Below are 24352 nucleotides of genomic sequence, written 5' to 3'. Positions count from 1 at the left end.
AGAGGTGAAATTCAAACATGTTTACATGATGCAAAATTAGAAAAGATTTACTTTTATGATATACAGTACTGATCCTGAAATAACTAGCATACATTGTAAAGTTTCCAAATTAGTCCAGATACTTTGATGTAAGTCACTTAAAAGAATACTACACTGACTTTGATGGACTTCCTTTAAACATGATTCCAACTTGATAAAAAGCCGAAAGGCTTGTTCTGCAGAGCTGCAGATGAGTGTAAAGTCACAGCTTTTGGGAGACTTACATATAGCTTTGTTCCTTGCTGAATATAATGTGTCAGAAAAAGAGTTTGACTGGGAGACATTTCCCCAGTGAAAAGCCTCCCTATTGTATGTGCGGCTGTGATGTGACAATTCAATCATGCTTGGAAGTGAAATGAATGTTTCTATTCAAATGAGTCATCAACTTAATGCCTTCTTAAAATTCAAATGACAATGCCAGGAGTAAATCTATATGCAGATGTGCTCTCACTGATCATGCTGCTGTTGCTACAACCCACCCTCAGATCGCTTTAGCTCTGTGACTTTACTTGGCTTGGCTCTAAGAATTAAAGTGTTGACAGTATTGGGGACAAGCTTATAGACTGCTGAAGCAGTGTCTTGACTTATGTTTTAAAACAGCAAAATTGCAGCTATTCTATACAGTGCTTAGAACAACACAGTGCTGGGGAGGGGGTAGGTTTTACTGGTATTATGCAGTATATAAGTTGCTATCTTGTACATGTAGTGGCAGATAACACACTGAATACTAGGTGGAAGGTGTGGCAGAATACAGTACAGGAAGCTGCACACAATTCTGTGGACTGAATACAGGCAAATAAAATGCTGAATATGAATTATAGGTTTAAAGAACACACTCCCTACTCTCTCCACCTCTGTAACTACAGTAACATGAAGGATTACTCACTACTGGAATGTTTCATTGTACTTTGGTGACCAGTTGTTATTCTTGGTCTTGGTGCTGAATTTGCGCTTCTTGTCAGCCAGATGTGGTCCCACTGCGTTGACCTCTACGAACGGACGGAACATGGCGTTGGTCTGCCAGATGAGGTTGTTCACACCGACCACTGAGAGACACAGAAGAAGAAATAATCAGCAACATCACAGGTTGTAGAAAGTTAAGGAAGAATCCATGCAAAACACAAATGCTGGCTAAACCTCCTGGCTCCACTTTCTATTTTTGGAAGCAGATTTATCTTATCTCCACAGATAACTGGCTAAATGTAGAAAATGTCATATGATGCCGAGATACTGTCAGAACTACTGCAACAGAGTTTGACAGCAGAAATGTTTCCACTTCCACTCACATTAATAGTAAATATCTCAGGATGTCGGTGTCTGTAAATCACACTGCAAAGATTTCTTGGGGGGAACTCAACATCTTGTTGTGACATAAGAAATTTCCATCATAAAAGAGGCACAAAAAAATCTAAAACATTGAGTGTATGTTGAATGTTTTGTTTTGTTTTTTTTGTCTTGTGGTTCCTAACAAGGGTCATTTTGGGAAGTGTAGAAAAAATAATAAATAATTCTAATAATGTGTTTTCCTTTGATAGGAACATCTACATGGCTGTTGTCAAAGTAACCTAACTGCTGTTCACATTGTCTGCTGCTGGTTGATTATAGCTGTAGTGCATGTGGTGCTGCTGTGGGAGGTGCAACAGTTTCAGTTGTCAGCTGAGTCCAATTTCTGTTACTGAAAATGAGAAGACTAGAACCAATGTGTGATTATAGATGTGGATTTAGCAAACAGTAATGTGCCAAAGTAAACAAGCAATTTGCATGAGAACCCAGCACTGTAAATTGACTAAAACAAACATTTTAGGTGCTTTAAAGTAATAAAGGAGTTAGAATCTGGACAAATGAGAGCAATCATTTGTACAAGGTAACATATTTGGTAAATGAATTAGTGTAGCATTCATAGACTGGAGTCTGAAACCATTAAGAGTCTTCAGCCACACCATTGGCTCTGTGAGACTGTGCTTAAAAACAGCAGTGCTTTGAGCTAAATGTGAATGTCATGATGCAACATAATTGCAACAACAATGCTAATGTGCTGCTGCTAAACAGGTAAATTGACCGTGTTCAGCATCTTCGTTTAGCGTTTTAGTATGCTAACATTTGCTAATAAGCATCGATCTCACCTGCTGTTGGTGCTTCTTGAAAAGGGTTACCAGACAGATTACAATCTTATTACAATACAGCCTGAGGAAGACATGAATGTGTGGCAAAGTTCTTGGCAATGTATCAGATAACTGTTGAGACATTCGAGACAAATTTCAACATCATGGTTGTGCTATAGAAAAAAGTCAACCATCACAGCTAGGATTCATCCTCCTGGGAACTTTGATTTCTGTACCAAATCTCATTGCAATCTGTCCAACCGAGTTCAGTCTGGACTAAAGTCGTGGGCCAACCGACAGACCGTCCGTACTGTAATGCTGTGCTAGTTTTATGATGAAAATACAGACATTAAAATAAAGATGAATACCATCTTTAAACAATAAATGATAAGCTGAGCCACAACTTTTTTTATAGTCTCTGCAAACAGACATGAGACTAACTCCAGCTGTGGTTATATTTTTCCATATAATGGCTTTAATTATGGCATCAGCAATCTTTCAGATGCTAATTTCCTAATTTTTTTTGTCTGTGAAACAAGCTCCAGGACTCTATAACAATGCTCCTGACCGTGGCCCCAGCAGCACTATCACACAAATGAGATTATCACCATGAGCCGTCCGTGACGAGCCTTTGAACATTTTGCAGGTGTGAATTCATTTGAATAGAAATGATGAAAAGCAGGTCTGAGTATGGAAAAAACTCACCCTTCACGCTGACTTTGTGCTCTCCAGTGCCAGGGTGAGAGATGAGATTCACTTGCATCGACACCTCCCCCACCGATCCATTGGATGACTGACCTGGACACACACCAAAACAGCAACAGGAGAATTGGACAGAGGCATAATGAAAATCACAGAAGCTGGAGCAGAGGCAAAAAGGAAGCCGGGCAGGGAAATAGAGAGATCAGGAAACAGAAAGAGAGAGAGAGAGAGAGAGGATGAGAGGACCGAATCCAAAGGTGTGGGTGCGGCTAAAAAAAAAAAAAAGGTGTGTTTAGAGCTCTCTGTGTGTCAAAGCTAAAAAAAAAAAAAAAAAAACTGAACCTAAAAAAACAAGAACAGGGGAGTAGAGTAGATTTCACCCTCATGGCAGCCCATAGCAAACACAACTAGGGTTTCCTTTAGCTTCAGGCTGAACACAGACAAGAAGAAAGAGAAAAAAAACACAAGAAACATGAAATAATCTGCTTGGTTTGAAGGCCATGGCAGAGGCAGATGGTGTGAGGGGATTCAATAAATAAACAATGTTCTACACTATGAAATCATCAAACTGTTCAGCTCAATGGAAATATAAACACAACACTGGATTTGACAACATGCAGACAACTCGAGTGGAAATGAAAACAGCATATCAGGAAGAAGGTAGTGAGGGGACAAGAGTGAGCAGGAGGAGGGGAGGGGAACTAGACCCTGGCCTGCACAGTTACGTCAGCATTACAGTTTCAATCACCGTGGACTTGTTGTTGCCAGGAAACAATTACAATTGATTGCTGACCATGTGTCTCACTTTGCCAGATGCAGTGAGTCCTGACCATTTCAGCTGCCTCCAACAACTGCCTCGTGTTTCACCCAGCACGGGATCAACAGATGAACAGTGGAAGGCAAGCGCCGGTGTGGTTGATGAAGGGGCATGCTGATCCAATCGCTAATCAATATGTGCCAAACATGCAGTGCCCATTATAGCTGGTAATGAAGAAACAAGCCTTGTGATTTATTGTAATGAGACCCTAAGAGGCTGAGGGAGGCTGAAAAACATTGCTGCTGCACAATTAAGCAGTGGACTTGTGGGAAATTAATGGAGCAATGCTACACTACATTTACCTCAGCCATCAGCTCACATAATGTAATAAATAAATAGGTTCTTTATTTTTCTGATGGAAGTCAGAGAAGAGACGCCATCAGGCTCAAATAGAGTGCGGGAGGGACAGACTGAAAAGCAGTGGATAGAAGAGGCTGAATAAGATGAATGGTCCATAATGAAGATAAAGAAAAGCAGAAGTAGATAAAACAAAGGTGCCAGCGAGGAGGGTTAGCAGATGAAGTGAGAGAAATGGGAACAAAGGAACTGAGTGATAACAAAGGTGAGCTTTAGGCATCAGTTGTTGCATGCATGCAGATTAAAATTTTCCCTTTGCTGTGCCACACAAAGATGTTTTTTTTTCAGAAAGAAACTGAGATATTCACATACAATTACTGCACGAGGAATGATGTGTTTGTTTGTGGTAGTTAGTACTGTACTTTCAGTGAGGCATGAAGCAGCCATACTGTACGACCTCATCCTGCTCCCTAACAAACAGAGACACATATGCGTCCAAGCGCACACTTGACAGGAGTAAACCAGCACATGCCTTGGTCTAAATGTGTCGCTGTCAGAGCACAGGGGTTGGTGATTAATGAATCAGTGCCCACTGTGCTACATCAAGCATCAGCACATCCGCACACCGTTTACTGACCTAATGCACATCAACCACTTCGCTACCTACACTTATAGACATCACATGAGACCGCTGCAGATGAAGAACGACAACATGGTGTGAAGTCAGAACGGGATGAGAGATTTAGAGAGGGGGAGAAGAGCTGGAAACGCGTCGAACAAATCTCAAAATAGCACACAGCGAAAACACTGTGGGTCTATGCCCATCTGCCAGTCAGTGAGAGCAGCAGCGCTGATTGGTCCGCTCGCTGCCCGGCTGACGAGCTTTTTCCCACTGCCTTTCTGTTTCCTATGCAGCGTTCTGCAAGGCTGAGCACATTGAGGCAACCAGGAGCTTTAAGCTTCAGTGCCCCAGTGGGCTGAATTCCCTCTCAGATCTCCCTGGACACCTGAAGGTATTTCTTGGCTTTAACGGAGGTAGAGAGGGAAAAAAAAAGTTCCATATAGAGATGAATGAATGAGACAACAACGCATAAAAGTGTATCAGGAGGAGAGAGAGAGAGCACAGGGGGAATTTATAGATTACACCACACATATATCTTAAATGTCATGACAGTGTTTTTATGCGTCTCTAATCATAGAAAGGGAGTGAGAGAAGGGACATGGGAGCATTCAAACCCTTCAGGGTATGGGTTGAAGAGGCCTCAGATAACTCTTTTTTTTATTTATGGTGAAAGAGACAAATTACTTATACACTGAGAAAATAAATGCAATTACTGCGATGTCCATTGCATATATAAGCTAAAGAAAATAAAGTGACGCAGAGACCACTAATCACACACATCCTGCAATGAAAAGGGAGCTGAGACTACCGGGGAAAAAAGCACAATGTGGAAGCACAGTGCACAATGTGCAGTGGAAGGCTGCAGACATGTCATGTAAAAACGGTGAATAAACAATTTCACTCCTAGAGTTCATCAGGTTTAATTAGAATATGTTTAGGTGCCTGAGAAGAAAGTGCTAATGTGCTGCTGAATGATAGTAACCACAGCTTGTTCCTTTTTTCACACCTTCCTGGACCCCTTCACCATTTATAGTTCAGCATTTTTTTTTCAGGAATTAATGTTCAGTTGTTGTTTTCATAGCAGCCTTCCCAGTCTGAATCTGCCCACCTGGAGCAGAAAACAGCTCTTCAATCAAATGTTTTTCAGTATTTGAATGCTGAGGCAACTCCGCTCCCTGATGTGACACTTAATGCAGCCTTGGCTCAGAATAAAGCATCCTTACCTTGAGAGGTTTGGGTGCATATATATTTCTTGATCAAGGCATCTGTAGGTTGAGTGTAAAGGCTGAGAGCATATTTGAGGGACTTCATATCAGGGCTCTTTTCAAGGAAGGTTTTCTTCAGCCCATTTCCTCCAGCATGGAAGTATTGCTGCAAAAAAATAGTGTAGTATAGTTTTCCAGGGTGAAATATAAACTTTGAAATAACTTGGAAACATAAGGGGAGCCTCCTTTGAGATTACACATGACAGCAAGTTATTGTTGCCTGAGAAAAAGCCTAGGATTAAACAGACAGTATGCATTTTACAAGGAGGAGCAAACACATGGAGAAACCAGGCAAGAGACAGCAGTAATTGTCATGTTTGTAGCTAATTACCATGCATTTACATCTGAAACCAGTGCTTTGACGGTTAATGCACATTTGTGCTGATAAGCCTGATAGTTCAGGACAAACATGTCTTTGCTTTCTTTTCAAGAGCTGTCACCTCTACCACATAGTATGTTAGGTGGGGGGGTGGCTATGGACAGATCTTATTAAGAGAGGAGGGAGTGCTAAAAAAGAAGTGACAATGAATGTAAGTCCTTGGAAATCTTTTTTTCAAATTTGTTTTTTATTTTTTACTTCTTGTAAATTGGCTGCTGCACTTAAATGGCACTTTGCAAATCTCTGAAGCCACTCAAAGCATTTGAGAATGCCATTCTCCAATTAACACACACATCAATTCAACCTTACATCACACCCATACTCACACTCACAGACATCAGTGAAAACCTGGGGGTCAGTATGATGCTGCAGGACTGGTGGAGATGGGGATTGAACTATGACCCATTTCTTTTTTCTTGCTGTTTTTACTTTTCATGCTTTTTCTCCTTTTAATCCTTTTAGCTCATTCAGTGCTTTAAAACATGTTGTTTTAATGCTTAAAATGTAACTTTTATGGTGCATCTTACATCTTACTGTGGCCCCTTCTGGTCTTTTTGACTGATGTCAGGTCAGAACTTTGCAGTGACTTGACACAGTAGGAGCTTGTGTTTTCTGCCTCACCAGTGTCTTATGAATCACAGTTTGACCAACATGTGCCTCTTGTGAACTACACATAATCAGGCATGCAGGTGGTGAGTCATTGAGTCAGGGGGGGAGTTTATCAGGACAGAAAAGACAGAAAATTAAACAGCACACTCATAATGAATCCGGATATATTTTGTGATTCAAGTTTATACTTTCTGTCACAAATACGCTTGGAAACCAAGGTTAAGATAATGTAGTAATGATGTGTTAACGGCTAAGGTTCACACAGCAGGCCCATGTGACCTGAATCTGGATTTTCTCAGCCTATATGACTCAGATCTGATTATTTAATGTCAATGTGAACAGCATAAATCACATGGAATCTGATCTTTTTCAAATTAGATTTGGACCACTGGTTATAAATCACACATGAAAATGATTTTTTCAAAAGTGACGTCACTCTGAACAAACCATGTGACTCACATGTGAACTCAATATAACTCCTTCGTCATGGTGGATCAAGCTACGTCATAACTGTGCGTAGGGAAACAAACAAACAAACTTAATTCCACTACTCCTGGCTCAGGGAATGTGGACAGCTGCATAAGAAAAAATATCTAGAAAGAAATCTAAAATGGATTGCAGTGGGGATGTAGTCAAAGTGAGTTTATGAGAGTTAATGAGAAGTACCTAAAGACGTTCAGTGTTTAGAGTATTCATTGATTATCAACCACTGGTCCATTCACATCACTTTGTCAGAGCATCATGACTGATCAAGTGTACAGTATCTGGTCAAGAAAGTGCTGCGCGACGTTGGTATATGCCTTCAGTGTTACTGTTAGGCTGCACTGCTACAGTATACTGCCTCTGGCAAAACGGACTAGCCACCGCAGAAGAATGCATGCTTAAAATATCTCCCTGCCTCTGGCAAAATCACCTGCCGCCATGCCGCCCTTCCACCATTTCCTCTTACATTTCTTTCTATCATCATTCACCTAATATTTAAATCTGGCTTAAGGAAAAGAGGTGATAATGAGCTTTATTTTTTATCTTTAAAATCTAAACTTGATGAGGAAGATGAAGCAGCTGTTTTTCTTCAACATGTCATTTAGAGGTAAGAGTTTAACGATTGGAGTAAATGGTGCATTATTAGAGATCTGTTAAATGGACTGCAAGCTGTCTTTGTTTCACGTGAACTCCTCTGCGGACCAGTGCATTTACACATTATCCCACCCATTAGTTTTCACTAGTTCAAAGTTCAATCCATTTACAGTGGGATAATCACTAAATGCAATCATGACTGAATATTCAAATAGCTACACTGAATGTGTTAATTTGTGAACACAGGAATACTAGTTGTCAATAATACTTAAGTAGTTTGTGTATACAGCATAGTTAGGTCTGTTTCAACATAGTTATACTGTTTTTGGTCTTTTTAAATATTATGTCTGTAACCCTCTACACATTTTGTTATCTGCTCTCTTACGGCATTACTCAGCTCTGTTAATTGATTGTTCTCAGCAGAATACTGATGAAAAGAATTCCAGTGACGTGATTGATCTAAACCTGCAGGTAGTTTCCTTGGAGACAATAGAATCAATTAGTTTTCTCAGCACTTTATGATGCACTGTTCCCCCTGTGGCACCTCACCATAACTCTCCTCTTGTCCCTGTAGAAATGAGGCTTGGTCTTTGGAAACTGTCTCATATCCCTTCACAACAAGGGAAAAAGAAGTGAACAGTGCTACACTGTATTCCACACTGTTGTTTGCAGAGAGGGTCTGGGCATCCTTCCACTTTCTTGTTTTTTATTTTTATTTTTAATTGAATTGGCACTCTGTCTAGTGTTTTCTAAAACTATTACGGTATTTATTTCTGCTTGCAACTACCTTGTGTCTCATCAAGAAACACTGAGGAGCCAAGGAGCTGTCATGAGTATCTTTTGTATTTGTGAGAATACCGTGTAGAATAATATTACTGCAATTTAAAAAGCAGATAACTGAAACTGAACAAAATAAACAGTTTTTTTTCTTTATCCTAAAATTGTGGTGTGCACCTTTCCCAGCATGTGAATATCCGGATAAACATCACGCTATTACTCCCCCAGTACATATAATTTACCTTGCTTATAATACTAACCTATTTAGAGTGTTGATAAATGGAGGGCAATGACATTTCAGTTCATGATGTACCAAGCACATAGCTAAAGCCACAGAGTTGCAGGTCCAACATATGTTTACAATGTATCTATGTTTTATGAAAATAAATTAATTCTAAATAATTTAAATCAATCTGCATGTCTCTGCTGTGTCTTGTGTAGCTCAGTCGTCCTATTTGAAGGTCAAGCTTAATCATCCATGTGGTTTTTGCTGTACAGCCAAAAGTATAATCAACATAAAACTCACCTTGATGGTGGGAAGAACAAGGTCCATGGCTGCACACTGGCGTGGAGTCAGACTTCTGGCTTCTTCTCGAATTACATGCTCCTGGAGGAAATAACAGAACAGTTCGAATACTAATCAGCAACACAAGTTGCATTCAGAATCTGAATTCACCAAGTCCCTTAAGCATGATGCATGATGGTTACATATGAAAGACTGATTTACAAAACAGCCATTTAGCAACTACATTGTCTGATGCTGTTTCACATCAATACTAATTTCTTTAAGACTTTGTCAATTATAATCTGAGCTTGTGAATGTAATACAGTAGCCTCAATAACTTCTAGACTGACATATTTCCCTGGTGTTTTCTTTTGAAACCAGACAAAATATTTTCAATTAATGTTGCATTAAATGTTGCCTCAGAGAGAAATGAATCCAACAGTGCAACATCAGCCACAAATGTTCAACATACTGTACCCACAGTTGGAGAAACTTGAAGAGATGCACAAGGTGAAACATAATAATCACAAATAACCCCAACAAATTATGGGCTGCTAATGAAAAAAAACATGTATGTATTTTGTATTCAGACTTTTGAATAGATTTTGGACAAATGTTGTGAAATGAAGAATATTTAATAAAGAATGGTCTGTTTTGGAGAATTGCACTTGAATTCCTCACTTGATTTTGACCCATCAAGGAATCTCACCCAATGCATGAAAACAATGTCACAGTGAGTCCCAAAATCACAAAAGGCTGCAGGCAAGAGCTATCTCTTTAATGAAAACCCCATGATGCGAATAAATAGAGGCTGTGCACACCTTTTTCTCGATTTCTCTGATTATGACCTGGAAATTTATAAGTGTGAGATATTTTAGGGAATTTATTATCCCCCCTGCCAAGGTTAGGAAGGAACAAAGATAGAATACTACAAACAAAAATAAACTCATTTTCAGGCAGGTAAGTTCTGCCTGAAAATGACCTTAAGGTTTGTGGAGGGCAGGTGGGTCTGCACACGTCACAAACAATGTTACAGCTCAGATAACTTTTCTGCTATTCCCTAACTTCATGCCATTACATGGGTCAAAGGACACAGCACTTGAATAATAATTTGACAGATACTGATTTTGCATGATATGCTAATGTTATGTTAATGAAATTACAGTCATGCATGAATAATATATATTAACTGAACAAGATGATTATGATTATAAGCAATAAATGTAACAAATAACTTTTAAGAAAATCACAGTTTAACTACACTGAAAAAAAAATAAAATTTAATAAAATGAGCTGAGGATTATCGGTCATAATCAACAATATCAAGAGGATAATAAACCACCTCAGTGCTTCAGGAGCGGGACATAAACATATCCATCTGTGTACTGATGTACAGTAAGCAGATGTTGCCTCAAAGGACATTCCACACAAAACACAAAAATGAATATAAATACATCAACAACAAAAAAACACATTCACTTTGCAACCCCCATGATTCGGAACTGAAATACTCTGAGGTAGTGTCATGCCATGGTTGTTAGTAAAACCACAGTGTAACCACTGATGCATTGCAGTGCTGCCCTACACAGAGCTCTAGGGATTAAACATCATCTGGTAACACTAGCAATTAAGACACCAGGTTATGTTACAGTAAGATGTAACCTACTGCACAATAAAGCCTACAGAAGCTTAGCTACAGTAAGCTAAGCTTACACGACTTTGTTTTCAAATGACATTATCTAACTATCCATATCTGGCAGGGTATGAAATAACAGTTAGATTCTCTTCAATTCTCAACTCTCAATACTCAAATGTGGATTAATAGACATTTTGTCTGTTTATTCTGTTATCCATAATTATTCTCATGTACTGTACTCTTTCCATCAAGATGTCCGTGTATGTTCACTGAGCTGAGAACAAGGCTGCCAAGATATGAGAAACTGATTTAAAATCATATGTATGTAATTCAGTTAGTATAGTGTTTATGTAGTGAGGTGTGAAACATCCTTCTTGGACACAACTGAAAATTACCTTCAGTTTGGACAGCTGTCCCAAGTCCTTGGCAGCACTGAAGATCATCTGAGCTCCTTGCTGTTGGAGAAACAGATACTTTCTGGGTTACAGAAAACCACACAAGGGGAATAGTCAGAAACACTCAATAGACGAATGTGAAAGTAAAATGATTATATAACCAAAATAAGAAACTGAGGTTAAATGGGCATCATTTAACTGACGCTAAATGAATTCAGTGCATCAAATTTTTTTTTGGAAGCTTTCAGTGGAAAGGATATTTTTTGAAAAACTGCTTGACATGATGACACTAAAACCTGCATGTTTCCAATGTCAACAACAGAAAACTTTTAATGAGAAATTGCTGAGACGAAAAATGCCAGCCTGGTTTTTAGAGAGGGATTAATTGTGTAAAAAAATCCACATGCTTTAAGATTTTGAGATGCCATGTTGATTCATCTCCTGTGCTATACAGTAATTTGTGTGTTATGAGGGAAGCAGGGAGAGCTGAACAGATGGAGGAAACGAGAGAGAGAGACAGGTTGACAAGAGGAGGAGGGGCTGGGGGTGGGGGCAGGAATGAAAAGAGTAAAATAAAAAGCAGAGAGACAAATAATTGATGAAACTTACACTCTGGTCACTCAGTGGAGGCAGAACAATTGTTCTCTCGATGGTGTTCAGCACAATTTTCCATAGCTCTTTGAGGACTCGTTTCAGTACTGTCTTCTCACAAATCTTTGCAAATAACATCAAACTGCAAAGCAAAAAAAAGAGGGGCCATTGTCAGGTCAACACTCGCTGCTCGTGGTTCAAATGGAGCCAAAATGGCTGAGGACTCCAAGTGATGACGTTTTTATAAATAATATGATTAAGTAAAGAAAAACACCTGTGATTCATAGAATAAATGCAGCAGCTTTATGCTTTAATCTCACCCTATTGTGAAAGCAGGGAGTCAGTAGACAGGAGGAAGGATTTTGTATTTCCATATCATTAAGAGGATTCCCTGTAATACCCCATTGGCCTCAATGTTGCTTTGACAAATGGTTGAGAGCGATTCCCAGAGCTCTGCTGAACCATATCATCGCTATGGTTCTTTCAAGAATGCCTAAGAAGTAAATACCGACCCTCAGTTGAATTAATAGACATTCACAGATAATGGAGGTCTCCTTTTTTTTTTCTCTCGAAAAATGGTAGTGATTATGATACTGCTGTATTTATTTCACCGACACATTTGGAGGACCTTAAATGCTCCAAACTAACATTAGACATTGAAATATAATTATTGAGGATTGCCTCAATGTTGATTGTGTCTGAGAATGTAAATATCATTAATGAGGTGATTGACAGTGAGCAATATTCTTTGGTCTCTCAGAGTTGAGGGTTTTTCATCCTGCACATGTTGATAAGGCTGCATTAAAAACACAATGACGTGGCAAGAAAAAAAAGTAGACCCTACTTTATATTAGGTATGGGATTGCTGTGTTGATGTAGAGAAAGGGCTTGTTGCCTCAAAAAAAAGGAAAAGTATCAGGTACATGGAGGTCTAACCATATAACATGGTAAGAATTGATCCCTATACATTTGCAATATAGTGCACGTCAAGTCCCTCTCTCTTTATAAACTTCTCTTGATCCATAACAATCCCCATAAATGTCTGTCAGCTGGTACTTGGGCATTACCAGTGTATGGTGCTTAGTTTCAAGAGGACTGGGTAAACACAAGTGGGCAACCTTAAATCAATAATCACTGCTTTATATTTTGTTGATTCAAGCTACCATTATAGATTCTCAATACTATACAGTACCAAAATGAAGACTGACAGTTTGAACTCTTCAGACACCCTAAGGACCAAATCCGAGGTTAAACTTTGATCCTATTTTGATGGATACTCACTTTTTATCCAGAAGGTCCATAAGAGGCCTGAGGACACTCTCTGCATCCATGGCAGCGTTGCTCCCCTTGGCAGGACCTTTCATCTGGACCAGCTCCTGGTTCATCTGCTTCACGCAGTCCTCGATCACAGGTTTGAAACTAGGTGAGAGAAAACACAACAACACTTGAAATCTTCTGTTGCTGAGTGTGTATTTCAGGCTTTAGGGAGGTGCAAGCTTGCTCCTGCTGGTCCTATTAGATTATTTAAAACACCTTAAGAGTAGGAGTGTCTTTTGCTCAAGCTGAAATGTTTAGCAACTTGCTGTGCTTGTGAAGCATGGTGTGCAGCAAGTGCTCAAGTCAGTTATAACTGGAATACATGTCTGTCAATAACTAAGTAGTGTTGTGGTACAATTACTTTAACAGAATAAGAAATGAATGAGGACATTAACCTAAATAAGAACTATCCCATACAGGTACGCACACACACACAGTGAGTCAGACTACTGTAATGCTTACCTGGAGCCAAACACTCCACTGAGCTCATCCAGCACCGTGTTGAGTTTATTCTGCAGCTCCTTTAGCAGATCACTTGCCTCTGCATCCAGCTGTCGGTGGAAGACAGACAGTTACTACATCATTACACATACAGTAGCCCACACTGTCTAGAACTCTGTGTCTCTGGTGGATGCCTCAACTGGGGTGGGGGTGTAAGGAGGGAAGACGACAGACACAGAGGAGAGTAACCTGCCTTGCTGGTGGCCTCCCACTCATTCTGCCTGCCATCTGTGCCAAGTAACGTTCTGAATACAAATGGAAGGCTCACCTCCGAGCGCTGCAATGATGACTGCTTGCCGAGTCATGAGACATGGTGTCAGCAAAGAGGGATCTAGGCTAGTGGTCTCTCAAAAATGGGAGATTTTTGTGGACTACTACAGTACACATTACAGTAGACAAAGTTTGCCGTTTCCCAGTTGTACTTCAGGCCATAAAGCTGACGTCCATACATAAAATATTGTATCTTTGTATGTTCTCATGCCAAAATTTGACTGACTTGCCTTAACAAGAAGGAAATTCACAAATTTATTCACAGCATTTATGTGCCCATGCATGGTATGTGTTGGGTTTCTGCAGTGCCATAAATATGCATGTGCATGTGATGGATGTGCAGATGTGTTCATGTTTGTATTCGTCTGAGGTTTTGAGCATGATGTGAGAAAATGCATGGGTGGACATCAGATGTCTTGTGTGTGTTTGTGAGTGTATTTATGTCAGTGTATGCATGTATGAGTGCATCCGCTTGTCTCTTATGAGTGGGCTTATGAATTACGTTTTTACAAATGTCCAAATATTGATGTTTTGAATGGGGGTGGAGAACACACGTTGCTGAGGCTGAGTGCCTGAGATGGTTGTGTGAGGCCAGGCACCGCACCACATGCATGACAGATCGTCACATTAGAACCGATAAGCTTAGCCATGGAGCCGTTCATCTCACACATTTTAATGGCGGATGGCTCAGCCGGGAAGTGGACGTGTAAACTAAACCTTTTATAGACATTGTTATTCTGCAGACATGCTTCTACTGTATCTGCAGCATGAATGGGATAGATTTATAAGTGTGTGAATGTGTCCTCACATGTGCACGTGTTCATACCGCTGTCGCTTGAATGGAAGCGATTGCAGCATGCAAGATTTTTCTGTCACAGAGAAAATTGCCCATAGAGGTTAGAGATGTTATTTCGCTGTTTGAGTAATGGATAACATCTTTTCAAGTGATAGCAGAAAAATACTGTAGGCCGTAGTCTTTTATCAGTTCCCCCTAGCCTGGGGAAAGTTTTAGACTGGGCTCTAATCTGCAACCTGGCAGTCTCTGAAATTGAGATTCTCAGTTTTTTTCAAGGACACTGTATCTTAATGGGAATGCTGGCAAAGGAAATTCATCCTGCTGTTAGATAAACCAAGGCACCTGACGACCCCCGAGAGGTGGAAACTCCATTCTGACTCCATGTGGCACCTGATGCTCCAGTCAAATAGCTACCTGAAGATTGCAAATCCTGTCAGAAAAACCTTCATTTAAATGTAGTCAACAATATAGTAACAGATAATTTCTGACTTGGCCAGTGAGGCAGTTTTTTAGTTTAGAAATATCAACGATTCACCTTCTGAAATGTCAGGATAGAGATAAGGTCCCGGTTTGGCCTGGAAATTGGATATGATGTGGAGAATGGAGTATTGAATGATAATTGCATATGGGACACTATGAATACTGTAGATCACATGTCTTAGGTCTTTCATGCTCTATTTGAACTGTCAGAGACTAGTTATTGTCAGCGTGTGTGCTAAATCTATGTACATGGTGTGATAACACCTCAAACAATTTTCACATACTGTATCTTTGACTCTTAGAATAGAATAGAAAGTGACGCAGTGATGAAAACTTAGTGATTGACAATGTTTCCAATCATGGTGATGAAACTTTATAAAAAGTAAACATCAATTTCAGGATCTATCACCATGGTAGCTGGTTTCACTCGACACTGAGCCCTCCAGAGTGAACAAACTCTCCCCTGGCTGAAAGCCTATCAACTGCAGCTCAGCTTTGTCTGTTTCAACAACACAATATCTGCTCACCGGCAGGTTGTTATTCCAAAACACTTTGTCCTTAACAGTTCCGAGTAAATAAAAGTTTAAAAACCACCATCACTAAAGTGAGAAAAGCACATTAGCAAACAGGACAAACACTCAAAAAAAGCCAGATATCAATCTGTGGACATCAGTCCATGATGATTCCATAAATGTGGGCACTGTAAGAGATTATTGCTAATCTCTGTTATTGGTAATGCTTTGATAACAGCTGTGGGTAATTACACTGGCTCTCTGGGAGTTAATTGCTGATAGAGTACTATTCTGTAATGAATAGGCTACTGTGCAGACAGGAAACTAATGGAAAACCTTCACAGAAAATACACTTGAGCTACAAAATTAGGGTGAACTACCTAACATAAAGGCTTCTTTTGCATTATTTTCCAGACAGAAAAAACAGTCTGGGAGTGATCCAGGTCTAGATCTGCTACCTGGGAGCAGGGAGCAGCACCTCAACTGAGAAGCTCATTAAACAGTCTGAAAAAATCCTGTCTGAAGCATTTTGTGACTGCAGCCTGGGGAATGAATAGAAATGATCAAAACCACAGCCAACAACCTGGTGAGCCCCTGACTCCGCTCTTTACATAGCAGAAAAAAGGGAGGGGGGGTAACAATGGACTTTAGTAAATATCACTCTAAATTAGCCATGGATAGAAAAGTGGCAGATAGAAAAAAAGCAGGCTAAAAATAAAAATGGGATCGGGTGGGTTGAACCACTATCCCAAGGGCGCTGGGGATGGTGAGCTTGAGTAGCCTGTCCAGAGGGGTGATGGGTAATTCAGATTCCATATGCTCTGTGGCACATGCTGCTGGAGGGGGTGGGGTGAGAAGCATAGAGCGTGGAGGAATGGTGGGGAGGCATTGTGGGAGGAGGGGGCGTGCTTTTTCGTATCATTCGGTAAATGGTGGGAAGGGGTGTTAGGGACGAGTCCTATTGCACACACCTTACAGAAGGACACAACCCCCTCCTCCTGGAGACAGAGAGAGAGAGCACAGGAAGGAAACGGGGGGGAAACAGAAGACACAACGACAGGAGACAAGACGCAAGGCAAGACAGGCGTTAGATACGGAAGAGAAACATGCAAGTAAGTCACAAGAAGCGGAGGTCGCTGCTTCTGAGGTTAGACTAACAGACTGACATGTCGACAGGGAACATATTCAAAGGTGCTTCAAACCCAACACATAGATTTAGAGGGTTTAAGGAGGAAGTTACAAAGGAAAGGTGATATTAACAAAGTGAATTTCATGACAGATTAGTCTATTTGATGGGTAAATACATAACTGAAGGAGGGAGTGTTGGGGGTCAATTCACTTTCACTTATAAATGTCATTTGCAATGATCATCTACATAATCATGACACTGTATTTATTCCGCAGCAGATCGCTGATCTGAGGATGGAGATTTAAACCTCAGTATTAACTTGCATCTACTCTGCCAAAGCGTCCTTCAGGGATGACACCCAATCCTCTGAAGCTCTGGGGATCCTCCACTTGAGACAACCTTGTGGTGTGACCTTCCAGTGAAAGGACACACGTCATAGTGGTGTTGCATTATAATATATTTTTTTATTTGATAAAATATATTTTTAGACCTGTCAGTTTTGACAGTTGTATTGAAAGTGAATCGCCTCAAACCTTTACACACACTCAGCAGACAGACACACGCAGGTAAGCACAGACCTGTTTGCCTCCCATGGACTCGAACATCTTCTCCAGCTGGACACGGAGCTGCTGAATATTGTTGAGGAGGATACAGGGCTGTAAAAGTACAAGAATCAAAATGAGTACATTGTCTCTGCAGTGTTTGATCTGATGGGGCCAGAAAAAAAAAATCGTTAACATTCTGAAAAAGCTAGTACATTCAATTTGCTGTTCTCACAGCTGTTGTCACTGTATGGTTACAGTTTGTGAGCCAGAAACCAGCAAATATAATGGAAAACACAGGGCGAGTTGTCGGACAAATCACAAGTATAACAACGGTAAAAATCCATCAGTTTTGATTTCCTGACACTTCATCTATACAAAGATACGAGGTTTCTGCACAACATCAAGGGTCAGAAGGGAAATGTGATACGTAATATACAGCAGGGAGAGAAATGTCTGCACTGAATATGTCAGGCATTATCGATTCTTAGATCCACAGCAAGTTTAACAGATGACAGACATTAATCACGGTGCTTTTTATGGAGACTGGGAGTCATTCTTCAGACTTTTCAGTTAGACACCTATTATATACATTATCTACCCCCCTCCCCACCACCACCACCCACCACCACCAAAAAAAGAAGAAAAAAAAAAAAACCCCAACAACAAAACTGACAAAAAACTATGATTGTGCTAATGGATAGCACTAAAATGATAATTCTCCATCCCATAGGAGCAGGATGATTGGTGTCTTTCAGTCCACAAAGCAGCCAGTGGTGCCTCCGCGGCAGCACACAAAGGACCACTCTCTACCAGATTTATGAGCATATTCGTATTGAGAGTGATTAGATATTCTAAATCTGAATGAACGTAATCGCGAGTTCCCACAGCTATATATGTCCATCTTGAAAATACAGAATAAGGAGGTTGATTACATTGGATATACTGTCAGTTTTAGTATGTGAGTGGGTGATGGGACATCAAACAAGATTATAGATATCAAATGAAAAAGAAACCCATTTCACAGTGGTGAAATTATGTACATCTGCTCGTCAATTAATTTACAGTATTCATTAAGATAATGCAGTTTGAACAGGATAACTACAAGCTAACAAGTTTTCTCTGGCAGTATTATTTACATCAAGAAATGTATTCATACCAGTTCTATGTTTTACAGAGAGACTAAACAGAGCCCTCGGGATCAGTGATTCAACAAATGGGGAACAAGGTGTCAGGGTAATCATATCTTACAAAAAACAACATTTATAAGTCTGACATTGGTCAATTTTGAAATGTAATTTGAAGCAAACTGAACATTCAAACTTGTAAGTCATGACCACACTGTGGCAGTTGAGACAGTTAGTCCCCTGATGATTTAAAGGGCAATCACCTTCTTCATTACTTCACATTGTGTCGTGTTCATCTGTGCAGGATTTTATATTGTGTAACAAGCATGTACACATGTACCAATGCATCCTTGCGAAATTTGCATGACATAAACAAAGTGGGACAAACTGCTCACCAGTGTCACTGGAGGTGTAAAACTTCACAAGGAACCTTTGGGTGTTACAGGCTGCTCAGGTTGGGGACCACTGATGTTCCTAGTAAAGATGTCTCTGACTCATTTCATGTGTTATATGAGACACTTAACAAATTAGAGATTAGGTTTAATTCGATGTAGTCCTGTTACCGTATAACACCATCTGTCCCCTATTCCCTGTTTTCCATCATCTGTCTCTCTTCAGGCCTGTCTTGAGAAGAGACACTTCATGTTTTCTCTGGGACAATTGTAATGAGCCTGTCAACACTGTAAAGAAACATCTGCCTCCCCCGCTAGTTCCCTGTGTGTTATCTCTTACTTCAACTTCAAAGACCAGTGTGGATAATTAGGCCACTCACAAGGCTCCACATTTGGTCATCCATCACATTGAACAATGGACAGAGAGCCCAGAAAATACCAGTGACTTTGCTCCATCAGCTTTGGGCTGTGAAATGAATAATTGCATTTCACTTAATAAAGACTGTTAAGAGCATTACAGAAGACGCACCGGGCTCAGTTTAGAACAGACTGTGCTGCTCTTTGAAACATTTTCTTTATGGTCTCCATGCCAACTGATGCTCAAGAAGATCATCATGGAAACACCATAATTATACTCACCACATTTGTATTTGCATCAAAAACCATTGCATTAATGGAATCTTTAGTATTAATATTTGCAGACTGTGGGTACTTACCACATTCTCCTTACTCGCATGTGAAGGAAAGTCCTTGGTTACGATTGCAGCATACTGCAGAAGAACTTTGTTGATAGTCTGAAAGGAGGGGTAGAGACAGTATTATAATTACAGTTTGTTTGCCATTCTATTATTGGATCTCTGGAACTCACTGAAAACTTTAAGCAATGACAGCCTGGTAACAAGATTATATCAAAATGAATAAATATACCAAAGAGTCTTCTCAGATCAATGGCAAACTCTTTAACTGTGAGTTATTACTTCCAACAAGAGCATTCAGGGTTCACTGGGGGGGCCTTTCCAAAGAGCCTGACCTTTGCAAAGCGGCACATGAAGTGAGCCAGAGCCTGTGGGTTTGGACACTCCAGTTTCTTGATAATCTCAAAACTCTGGTTTAGTTGAGTGAACACATCCACCACCGAACAAGAAAAGAGGGCGTGCTCCGAGGTTTGCTGGAACTGTGGCAAGAAAGAGAATTGAAAAAAAGGACAAGAAGTCAGTGCTAACGGAAGATTACATTTATGTGGATATTTCCCCAAGAAAGTGCCCCTTTATGAATACTGTTATTAACAATATTTATTAATACTGTATATTCCTCTCTACTACTTCTCTGTTTAACATTAGAAATATATCAAAATCATAGTGCTATGCAATGTTTCAAACAGCTTTTTGTTGGCAGCAACCAGAAAAGCTTCTCTACACAATAAACTGAAAGAGAAGTAAAAAAAAATGTACTTCCAGTGTGCTAATAAAACTGACACATGCATACAAGCGTGTGAAGGTGTGTCAATACTTTGCAACAATTTCTATGCCTTGTGAACACATTTCCTCTCATTATTGCCTAATATCCCTCTGTGTCTTTTGCTGCCCTAAAAAAAATCATGTTTTGCTTCCTGTTTTTATAAAAATCATTATCAATTGAATTGATATTTCAGTCATATCCCTGCCTTTTGATGTCTGTAAAATTCCCTTTATCCCCCTGCAACCTTTTCCATAAGAGGTTAATTCAGTCTTAGCAGACCTTGGATAATTGTTGGTTAAATATAAATCTACACATTGAGGAATAAATTAATTCTGTACTCACTCCATCTTTCTTGTCCCTTTCCAGTGCTCCATTCAGGAAATCCATGGCAACGTCCTCATTTTCATCAAGCCACTGAATGACAAACGGCTCAAACCACCTGGAAAAGAAAAGCCTTCTGTCACTGAGAGGTCCAATCACAGTTGGATCATTTCATCTGTCTGGAGGGCCAGATGAGTGTGGGTTTACGTGGAAAGACATGATGAGAAACCATGATTTTTTAACTTCTAAATAAACTATCAGGGAATGTGTGCGTGTTTAATGAAGATGTGGTTTGGGCCAAAGCTCCAGCACAGTAGACACTGATATCAGGTTTCAGTTTGGAGACTGTGAGGCTCAGCCAGAGGACAGCAGAGGACAGCAGAGGACAGGACAGGCCTGGGCGGATACGTCAGGTAAGGAAGTACATCGGTTAGTGGAATAGTAATGCTGTTTTGTCTCTTTCACTTGGCCATTTATTTGCTTAATACAGTGCCTGAACTTGTCCTCAGAGCAATGGATGTCCCCCCGAAAGCTTTTTTGTATTCACGTTAAGGGCATCTGCTACAGGAGGGAGATCCAATAAATAAGGTGGGTGTGGCGACAGAGAAAGAGAAGAGAGACGGGCATACAAAAGAGAAAGACTTTGTGTATGAGTATGTGTGTTTGTATGATGTGTGCGGCTCTGGAAGAATCAATCTTGCCAGACATGGTGCGTGAGTGACAGTGTTTGAGACAGGGAGGGCAAGTCATTACTCTGATAGACTGGCATGATGGGAGAGGGCATTGCCTCCCTCTCTCTCTGTGTTACATGTGTTTTTATTGCAGCTACTCCTGCTGTGGTACATATGATTATGCATAGATAAGGAAAAAAAGACATGTGAACAGAAGAACAAAAACATGCGGTTAGCCTATACATTTGTTTCCTCATCTAAAACAGTTCATGATCAACTTGTTTTAAAATATGACAGTTTTACTCAGACTCAACCACTAACTGGTCCAAATTGCAATGATACAGTATATAGTGATTACCTTCACATTATGATCTTTTTTCTGTTACAGATAAAACACAGATGATTTGATTGATTTTAAATGTAAGCTATAAAACATTCTTCTGAGATCAGTCTTTAAGTCCTTGCTTTTGTCTTTTTGCCTTAGTCACAGTATGTATATATGAATGTGAGAAATATTAGTGACCATGTGATCCATGAACGATGTGTACTGTATGTCCTCAGTCCTAATTCGTTCAGACATCCTGAAGCAACTGAACAGTTTAAGCTTTGACTTGTCAACCTTTTTCTCTTGTTTCCTGTTGCCCTGTCTGTTAGCGTGGGTGTTCTTGTTTCATTATGCATTTGTAGTCAATTCTACTTTGTACTGTTTTAGCACATCAAGTTGAATTAAATATATCTCCTTAATTAATAGTGTATCTGTGCACTTTTGCACATACCGTGAAGTAAACGTCAAAGCGTGTTCATGCATGTCTTCCTGTACACGTGTGAAAACGAGTGGACACTTACAGTGAATATTCAGGAGGAACACCCTTGAAGGCCGGCAGTTCACGGACATACTCATTATGGAACCATTTGACTTTGAAGTGAAGATTCATGTACTCTGTACTTTTGCATAGGCGGTGCTTGTCATGCTCTGTAAAGCAGATAAAAATATGATAAGCATATATGTTAGCATGTACAGTAGAAATGTGTAATATTCATGAACTGAATACACAGCATAGTACATTGGAAGGCAGAACCGCAGGGGTCAAACTTTGATGCCTTAAAATAGTAAACATGTTGCATGTGCCATATTTCTGTTGCTTCTTTGAAAGAAAAAAAAAAAAAAAAAAAAAAAGCTCACTAGGCCCAAGCATAAACACATTTGAATAGAAATGTACAAATATTTTAATATGCATAAAAAGGACCTGGGCAGCAGTGGTTGCTTTTAATCTGACATCTTAATGGGCTCAATTATGTACAGCATAGAGATATCAAAGAATGAGAAAATAAAACCAAGCTTGTCTATGTGTCCTGCTCTCCTCAAAAGAAAGAATGAAAGCCCCTGCTTGAATGACTGCAAACAAACTGAAGCTAAAATGGATTGGACTTTCATATCAGCTGACATGGCTGCTGAGTCATTAAGTCCAGTTCACTGTAGACATTTCAGAACAATTAAACATTTCCATGGGATCCCCTGGAGAAGTAATGGATGGTGATGGTGCAGTAGAGGGAGGGAAGGAAGAAGAGATGAGGGAAAAGAAAGGAAACCAATGAAGCAAAAACAGAGTGAAGGATAAGAAATGAAAGCGAGAAAAACACAAGGGAGAAATACAAACGAGAGGGAAACTATTCTGCAACACTGTGTAAACTCAATTGTCTTTGTTACGCTTCTGCATGTACTGTAATGCACTGACACTAAGAGGAAGAAGCAGACAGAGGAGACATGAAATAAATTACAGATAAGCAAGTTAATATTGCATAAAACACTAAAAAGGAGCAGAGTGACGGCTTAGTTAGGGAGTGTCTTCATCAAAAAAATGAAAGTATTTGTCATTTGTTTTACAGCCTGTTTGAATTTTCAGTACAAGTAATCTCCTGTGGCCATGTGAATAACAGCTGCTGTGTACGTATCGGGTACAGAGATGGAAGGCGGTGGGTGGCTCGGTGTGCAGTGCATCTGCCTCTCACACCAAAGACAATGCAATCCACCTCTGTGCTGTTTTCTTTTACAGTATACAGGATCGAAATCTTTGTTAAGATCAGAAAGTCATTCAGTTAAATCGACAGACTGACATTAAAGTGCCACCCCACTACTTTCACATATGAAGTTCAGATAATGTGTGACAAAGTATGCTACTCAGTCTTTCAAAAAAAGTTAAATAATCCTCTATGGTTGTGAAGGTACCATAGCAGATCACCTCAGCCCTGTGTGTGTGCGTGTATTTGCCTCTATCTCTTACTCTTCACGGTTTTGTTTCACTTATTTTGTCCAGGCTTTTCCTTCTCATTTTAAGATATTTATTGTATATTTTATCCAGTATGCAAATAGCCATGTAATCCTTTTTTGCATGGCAGAGTGCAGATATCTGTTTTTTTTATTTATTTTGCTGCTGTTGCAGTTTTCCACAGATAAAATGTGGGGAGAAGAGGAGGCTGCATCTCATCATAAATGGTCACTTGAAAAACATTCGAGGCATTTTCTTATTGCCAGGTGTGAATCCATCTCAGCTAAATCCACTAGTATGTGGCTCTTTGTGGACACTTGACAGCAGATCTTATACACCAGTGAAGCAGAAATAAAGACAAACATATTCATATCCCAGTCTTTTGCAGATGAGATACATACATCCACACAACATCAAAGACATGTTTAATTCCAATGCATTGCACCCTAACTGCTGTTCCTTAATCCTGAGTGCTTACTCTGATGAATAGTGCAACGCCTGCCACTGCACACACTCCTTTAAGCTGTGAGGAGAACATTTCCATAGTGTAATTAACATATTTACCTGAATGCCAATATATTTAAATGTACAATTCAATGTTAGACTGGACGAGTCAGTTTACTGCAGCTCATTGCAAACCCACTTTTAAAACTGAGGGTTAAACAGATAAACTAATCAGCCCAGATCACAGTGTCATGTCTTCGTTTTCATTACAGGAGCCATGGTAACAGAGTGGACTGCCTCTGCCTCATGACT

The 24352-nt window shown here is 39.9% G+C and overlaps 1 protein-coding gene across 1 annotated transcript in view; it reads right to left on the bottom strand.

Moving 5' to 3' along the window:
* unc13c (unc-13 homolog C (C. elegans)) overlaps positions 1-24352 on the bottom strand; it is a gene marked incomplete at both ends in the record, with an annotated part of 91809 nt that overhangs the window by 310 nt on the left and 67147 nt on the right. The window contains 14 exons of the mRNA XM_083994036.1: positions 926-1085; positions 2847-2939; positions 5803-5950; positions 9213-9293; positions 11223-11282; positions 11832-11955; positions 13095-13232; positions 13593-13681; positions 16661-16687; positions 17397-17474; positions 19596-19673; positions 19910-20053; positions 20680-20776; positions 22176-22302. Of these exons, the coding sequence (XP_083850162.1) occupies positions 926-1085; positions 2847-2939; positions 5803-5950; positions 9213-9293; positions 11223-11282; positions 11832-11955; positions 13095-13232; positions 13593-13681; positions 16661-16687; positions 17397-17474; positions 19596-19673; positions 19910-20053; positions 20680-20776; positions 22176-22302 (1444 nt within the window). The remainder of the gene's footprint in view (positions 1-925; positions 1086-2846; positions 2940-5802; positions 5951-9212; positions 9294-11222; positions 11283-11831; positions 11956-13094; positions 13233-13592; positions 13682-16660; positions 16688-17396; positions 17475-19595; positions 19674-19909; positions 20054-20679; positions 20777-22175; positions 22303-24352) is intronic.

This window comes from Trachurus trachurus (genome assembly GCF_905171665.1).
Source record: "Trachurus trachurus genome assembly, chromosome: 3".
Lineage (NCBI taxonomy): Eukaryota > Metazoa > Chordata > Actinopteri > Carangiformes > Carangidae > Trachurus > Trachurus trachurus.
The sequence above is the reverse complement of the archived record's forward strand: the minus strand, read 5'-3'. Positions and strand labels throughout refer to the sequence as shown.